General features: G+C 42.0%; 2 protein-coding genes across 5 annotated transcripts; one reads left to right on the top strand and one right to left on the bottom strand.

The window, feature by feature from the left end:
* Positions 1-907: 907 nt before the first annotated feature.
* Positions 908-4,631, top strand: LOC100283644 (uncharacterized). 4 transcript variants are annotated; one of them, XM_008663764.3, is made up of 13 exons: positions 1,069-1,143; positions 1,284-1,330; positions 2,268-2,383; positions 2,865-2,983; positions 3,085-3,148; positions 3,240-3,307; positions 3,388-3,446; positions 3,548-3,707; positions 3,815-3,834; positions 3,909-3,955; positions 4,048-4,128; positions 4,192-4,281; positions 4,373-4,631. In XM_008663764.3, exons 3-13 carry the CDS (start codon positions 2,306-2,308, stop codon positions 4,502-4,504), a joined length of 918 nt encoding a protein of 305 aa, XP_008661986.1. In that variant the 5' UTR covers positions 1,069-1,143; positions 1,284-1,330; positions 2,268-2,305; the 3' UTR covers positions 4,505-4,631. The 4 variants fall into 4 exon arrangements, with proteins under 4 accessions (XP_008661987.1, XP_020400674.1, NP_001150017.2 ...); XM_020545085.1 differs by lacking the exon at positions 1,284-1,330 and having other exon boundaries at positions 942-1,143; positions 2,931-2,983; NM_001156545.2 differs by lacking the exon at positions 1,284-1,330 and having other exon boundaries at positions 956-1,143; positions 4,373-4,627.
* A 457-nt stretch (positions 4,632-5,088) lies between these two features.
* LOC103642623 (omega-hydroxypalmitate O-feruloyl transferase) lies at positions 5,089-5,934 on the bottom strand. The gene has a single exon (XM_008665852.1). It carries the CDS (start codon positions 5,932-5,934, stop codon positions 5,089-5,091), a length of 846 nt encoding a protein of 281 aa, XP_008664074.1.
* Between the last annotated feature and the right edge of the window lie 457 nt (positions 5,935-6,391).

Raw genomic sequence — 6,391 nt, 5'->3', positions numbered from 1 at the left:
TTGGCTGTTGGTTGTGAACATATTCTAAAATTTATGGGGAATAGTATGAAGCGGTGTGAAGCTGGCTGAAAAGCTGGAGCGTTTGACGGTCTGCAGCAGCTTTTGGTGGCCAGAAGCTGAAAAAAGCCCAAACAAACAGGGCCGTAGGTAGGTAGGCAACTACGAGAGGGAATCGGTGCTCCGGCCGGCGTGGAGGATTGGGGTAGCACGTGAAAGCGATCGGGGCGACTGAAGCTACTCCGTTCTCCTCCGCCCCTCAACCAAACATACCTTAGCGTTGCCTTGGATCCTAGAATCCATAACTTTGTAAAGTTTACGGATAAGTCTATCTTAAATTTTCATGGGTGGAAACTAGAAATGAATTCTATAAATTATCATGCGCATCATATATATGGCACTCTTTTTGACTCGCTTCCCTATAGTATTAGAAGTACTCTCCCATATATCCAACAATAATATACAATTTCAAGGATCCAAATGGGGTCCAATAAAAATAAAACAGGGGACCGAAAATCACCCAGAACAAATTAAACTGGTTCTCTCTTTTCCAAGAACCCTATTTTTCATATATTGTGATATTGAAATAATATTAATAGAGATGTTTATGACAAAAGGTAATTAATTGAAGTAGGTGAAATGATGACCGAAAATCATATAAAAACCTATCTAGCCCCAAAATCTCGTGGATAACGTGGAGAGAGTTACTTCCGCCGGTTGTTGGAGACGATCTTTTTAAGCGTGGGGTTGTAGAAAATCTTTCAGATGTATAGACACACAATCACGTGATTCACGTGGATAGATATAGGTTGATATCAACATCAATATAGTTATATAGACCTGCATGACAAATATAATTGTCCTATAGCATATATATATACTAGTAGAATAAAATTGTTTAACAGAACAGCTAGCAGGCCCTATATATAAGAAAGGAAAGAACGACTCGCTCCACGTTAATTAGTTCCTCGATCGATTATCACCAGCATCTCACTTCGTTCAGATATATATAGCAAGTCTAAGTCTTAGTTTTTGCTTTTGGAACATCTCTCTAATTTCACGATTGAGCGTACGTGCGCACAAACAAACAAACAAACAAACAATATATGGGTTCTTCCAATGATGTCACGGCGATTCCTCTAATCGGTAAGATTTTACTGACCCCTCTAACACATCTTATATAAATTTTCATATATTGTATATATACTTCATGTGACCACCCTTGATTTAGTGAACTAGCTGCTTGTTACAAATTTTGAGTTTCTTCTTTTCCTTTTATTTTGTAGTTTCTCTTTGCTACATTTTCTCCGATCCTCCTTTTTGAAGGATTATGGTACACTATAGGAAGCTTCGCAGTTTATTTCAGCCAAAAATCCTCATCGAAAAAATAAAATAGGCTGAAAAAAATAAGGGATGGCCACAAAAAAGGCTCGTGTGCATATTTTTTCATCCGTTGAAAATAATACAGTTTGTTTTCTACTACTTTCTTTTGCCACTGAATATAATTTCTTTTATTGAAAATATAAATTAGTAAAAAACCATAGTTTTCGACGATTTTCTTGGCCACACAAATTACTATATGATTTCTTATAAAAATAAATAAGTGCAAATAAAGCATGTAAAATTCTAGGCAGAATCACAGAAAAATTATACAATATCATATAATTACATATAACAGGTTACAAATGATATTAGTACATGGATTCACATAAACTATAAAGGAAGTAAGATGTCCAGTAAAAGGAAATTGGCAAAAATGTCTTTCAGTAATTGTTTCACACCAATATAATGAATCTCCACACATGAACTACATGCATGGATGTAGTAGATAACAGATCTGCTATATCATGTTCTGCTATATCATTAGCTTCTCGAACCATGTTCTGCTGCTCGGTGACTTTGGCGATGCCAAAGAGATCTGTCGGGAAACTGCCATTCATATTTACAGCCGGGAAAGCAGTGATTATTGTACATAATAGATTAGTAGTAGCAGTAGATATATGTTAGTGTCATCACAGTGTTAAAAAATGCACATTAGAAAATAGCATGCCACATCCCAAGATAAATAGCCTACTTTATTAACTGAATTTTAATTCCACGAAATGAAGAGAAACAAACAGGGCCTTAGTGGTAAGAGAATGTCTGAAGATGGATTTTATCTTTCATTATCGAAAAAAAAAATCTCAATGTCGATTTGGAAATATACGGTTATCATTTGTGGTCTGCCATTTGCTTCTTTCTTTTGTCTTTTATTTTCCCCCCATTGTCAGATGTTGCCCCACTTGTCAAAAAGATTGATGATCCAGACATGGCAAATGATAAGGATTTGCTACGAGTTGTTCTAACGTTGGACTATGCTTGCAAGGAGGTTGGATTCTTTTATGTGGTAAGCAGTACTCATGTACACTGCTGACGATTTGCTTGAAACTTCGAAGCAAACTGGCACATATGCTTAATTTCACTTGCAATAATATTAATTCTGATGTTTGAATAAAAACGAAAATGAGTTACCAATATATATATATATATATATATATATATATATATATATATATATATATATATATATATATATATATATATATATATATATATATATATATATATATCAACTGAACTGCTACTTGTTCAGCTGTATATCAACTGAACTTACTTTCCTTGTTATGAATGAAAATAACAAAAGGCTGAATATCTAACTGATGAGGTAACTATATATATATATATATATATATATATATATATATATATATATATATATATATATATATATATATATATATATATATATATATATATATATATATATATATATATATATATATATATATATATATATATATACTTGTAATAACTCGCTACGACAACAGAAAGGCCACGGCATTTGTGAGATGCTAATGAGGGAAGTGAGGGATGTGTCACACAAATTCTTTCAGCTTCCACATGAGGAAAAGATGAAGATTAAGATGACACGTCAAAGTGGGTATAGGTGTGTGTGACTTGTCCAATATATAATGTCCTTATGAGGTCCATTATATTATATTTTTGGGTGTCGAGGCCCTTCTAAAATTAAATGATCGTTCTTTCCAGAGGGTATCAAAAGCTAGGAGAGAATGTTACCAAGGAAAAACGTGATATGCACGAAGCAGTCAATGTGAGAGCCTTTTGTCTCTGTACTTCTCTTCTCATGTTTTAATTTTTAATTATTGAGAGCTAAACTAACAAGAAGAATATATATATTGCAGTGCTTGACTCCTATTGCACCTGGCAAATACGGAGACCTTGGTAAAACACTTGAAGGAGACAATCTGTGGTACGTTTCTAAATTCCTGTTTGTTTTCTGTATCGTACAATTAAAATTTTTAAATCTGAAGTATGGTGGTACCATGCCAGGCCTGAATACCCATCAAATTTGAAGGTAGTGCTGGAAAACTATATCAGCCTTGTCAAAGGTCGGTCCACTTCTTGACTTACTATATATAATATCCATTCTCCTCCGATCCTCTTATTATCACAATAAATTAATGCAACATGTAGACGACAATTAATTCAGATCTGTCAAGGAAGATCATGCGAGGTATAGCTTTGGCATTGGGTGGGCCTGCTGATGCCTTTGAAAGGGGAATAGCAGGAGATCCTTACTGGGCTCTCAGGCTGGTTAGCTACCCTGTTTCAAGCAGTGATGAGAAACGCACTGATGATACTGGGATGATGTACGTGTATATATATGTCGTTAGTTGTTGTTTACATTTTTTTTGTACTTGATATATATATGCTAGCTGCTTACTTGTTCAACATTTTATTTGTGTTCGGACGGAAGGGGATCGCACACAGACTACGGTTAGTGCTGCATCTCTTCTCTTCAACAAGTTTATTTCTGGTCTTGTTTATATATATAGTATGCATGCATGCAGGACTTGTTACACTGGTTAACCAGGATGATGACATTTGTGCCCTTGAGGTAACTTAATTTTTTTCTTGGTTCTGGGTTTCTCTTGTACAGTACTCTATCACTAGATTAATCATTTTTTTTTCTGACGATGCAATTTACAGGTCCAAAATCGTTCCGGTGTGTGGATACGTGCCAACCCGATTCCTGAAACCTTTCTTTGCAACATCGGTGACATGCTCCAGGTTTGTTTGTTTTGTATCCCTATTCCCTAGGATGGATGGATAATGTTAATTAATTTCATTTAGGTCTGGTCAAATGGAATTTACCAACCCACAGTTCATAGAGTCATCAACAGCTCCCATCAACGCCGCGTTTCTGCTGTGTTTTTCTATGAGGTACACATCATGCATGCATGCATGCATGCATACAGATCGATTATCATTTCAATTCATTTCATTTTAATTTTTTTAAACAATGCTGGTGCAGACCGATTTTGATGCTGCCGTAGAGCCCGTTGAGTTGTGCGTGGAGAAAACAGGCGGCGTCGCCAAGTATGACAAGGTCGTGTATGGGGAGCGTCTGGTTCGGAAGGCCTTCTGCTGCTTTGGCCATTTATAGGGCTGGAGAATAAGTTATATTGCTACTGTGAAAACAAAGGGCATACTATATGCATTGCACACACAATGATCTGTTGTTAAACCTATGTGATATATATTGTGAAATAAAGGAACACTTATTATATATATCTCTACGACTCTATATGATGGTAGAGTGGGCATCCACCTTTTTTTTGGTGAAGCACGCCCATGCCCCTGCCTCTGTCTCCCGCAATCGCCTCTCACTACCGTGATCCCCGCCCGTCCATCCCACACCCGCGTCGTCGCGTCCGCCATCTCCTCCTCGCCCGCAGTCCTCGAAAGGTCCGCCACCTCACCTCCTGTCACGCCGTCAATGGAAGCCAGATCTCCAAACCCGCAGTCCTCGGAATGTAGCAACCTCACCTCCTCCCGCGCCCGCGCCGTCAATGAAAGGAAAGCCAAATCTCATCGCCCGCAGTCCTCGGAAGGTCCGCCACCTCACCTCCTCCCGCGCCGTCAATGGAAGCCAGATCTCCAAACCCGCAGTCCTCGCAACGTCAATGGAAGGTCGGCCACCTCCTCCTGTGCCTCCCTTTCTCTATGAGCATCCCATGCTCCCGCGCTCTACATGGAAGGCAATCCGGCACCCAAATCGTGCGGAATCACTGCTCGCAGACGGGATTGCGGCCTCGATCCGCGCTCTCCCCTGCTCTCGCGCGAAACATGGAAGAGGATGACCTCCTTCTCCGGCAGCGTGACTAGGCCCGACATGACGGGCTCGCCCCACCCGAAGTCGGCACCGTGGAACTCGAGGCGCGACCATGTGGTGATGAGCAGCGTGCACGCCAGCGATGACCGGGCTCGTGTCGCCTCGAAGTAGTCCACTGCCGACCGCATGTAGTCTTCAGTCACCATCCGCACGGCCTCCTGCACCAGCCCGACTGCGCGCGACACGGGCACGGACAGCAGCTCGCTGGCCGTGGCCAGGGCGTTGGTCAGCACGATGTCGTTGCCGAAGTAGCCCCGCGGGAGAGGCGGCACAAACCAGCGTCGTCCGTCCATGGCGAACAGCAGCTTCGTGCGCTGCCCGAGCGCCAGCCCGAGCGCCTTGGTGCACGCGCGCCACACGAGCCCCGACAGCGCCTTGAAGGTGGTGCAACGGCCGAGGGCGCCGTCGGCAAGCGCCAGCCCGCAGACGCGCTCCAGCTGGTCCGGGTCGAAGCAGAAGGAGCGGTACTGTAGCTCCTGCGCGCCGTAGAGCGCCGCCGTGTCGGAGATGTCGGGGATCTCGGCGAACTCGTGGTGCGGGAAGGTGTGCACCGGCGAGTCGCGCGCCTTCAGGACGTTGCGGTCCAGGAACGGCGACACGGTGAGCTCAGCGACACCACGCCCCGTCTCGGCCCACGAGTTGATGAACTTCATGGCGCCGATGTCGTCGAACATGCAGTGGTTCATGGCCAGGCCAGCCATTCATGTTGTAGTAGCCTGTAAAGCAGATAATATGTCGTCAAGAGTTTTTTGGACCAACAAGTGATAAAGCAAGCAAAACATGTTTGTGCAGCTACCACTGGATCAGTGTCACTAGTAGAAAAGAGCTCTAAGGTGGCAGCACGCAGAAATTTATACTGGCGGTTTCAGTTACAGTACGCCAGTGAAAAAAATAGGTGGGCCCGCCTTAACAAACCACCAGTGTAAATATATATACACTGGCGGTTCACTTAACAGAATCGTCTGTGGAAAGGATCAATTTACACTAGCGGTTGTATTAAGTACACCGCCAGTGGAAATATAATATATACTGGCGGTTCTCTTAACTGAACCGTCAGTGGAAAGGATGTATTTCCACTGGCGGCTGTATTAAGTAACCCGCCAGTGGAAATATATATACACTGGCGGTTCACTTAAATGAACCGTCACTGGGAAGTCG

This window comes from Zea mays, chromosome 10 (assembly GCF_902167145.1).
Source record: "Zea mays cultivar B73 chromosome 10, Zm-B73-REFERENCE-NAM-5.0, whole genome shotgun sequence".
Lineage (NCBI taxonomy): Eukaryota > Viridiplantae > Streptophyta > Magnoliopsida > Poales > Poaceae > Zea > Zea mays.
This window is presented reverse-complemented; position numbering and strand designations above follow the sequence as displayed.

Excerpts from the sequence above, each read along its gene's own strand:
- LOC100283644 (NM_001156545.2), top strand. The coding sequence starts at position 1,104 with ATGGGTTCTTCCAATGATGTCACGGCGATTCCTCTAATCG. Across the intron at positions 1,144-2,267 it reads CACGGCGATTCCTCTAATCG|ATGTTGCCCCACTTGTCAAA; the intron begins GTAAGATTTTAC and ends CCCCATTGTCAG. Across the intron at positions 3,835-3,908 it reads GGGATCGCACACAGACTACG|GACTTGTTACACTGGTTAAC; the intron begins GTTAGTGCTGCA and ends GCATGCATGCAG.
- LOC103642623 (XM_008665852.1), bottom strand. The coding sequence starts at position 5,934 with ATGGCTGGCCTGGCCATGAACCACTGCATGTTCGACGACATCGGCGCC.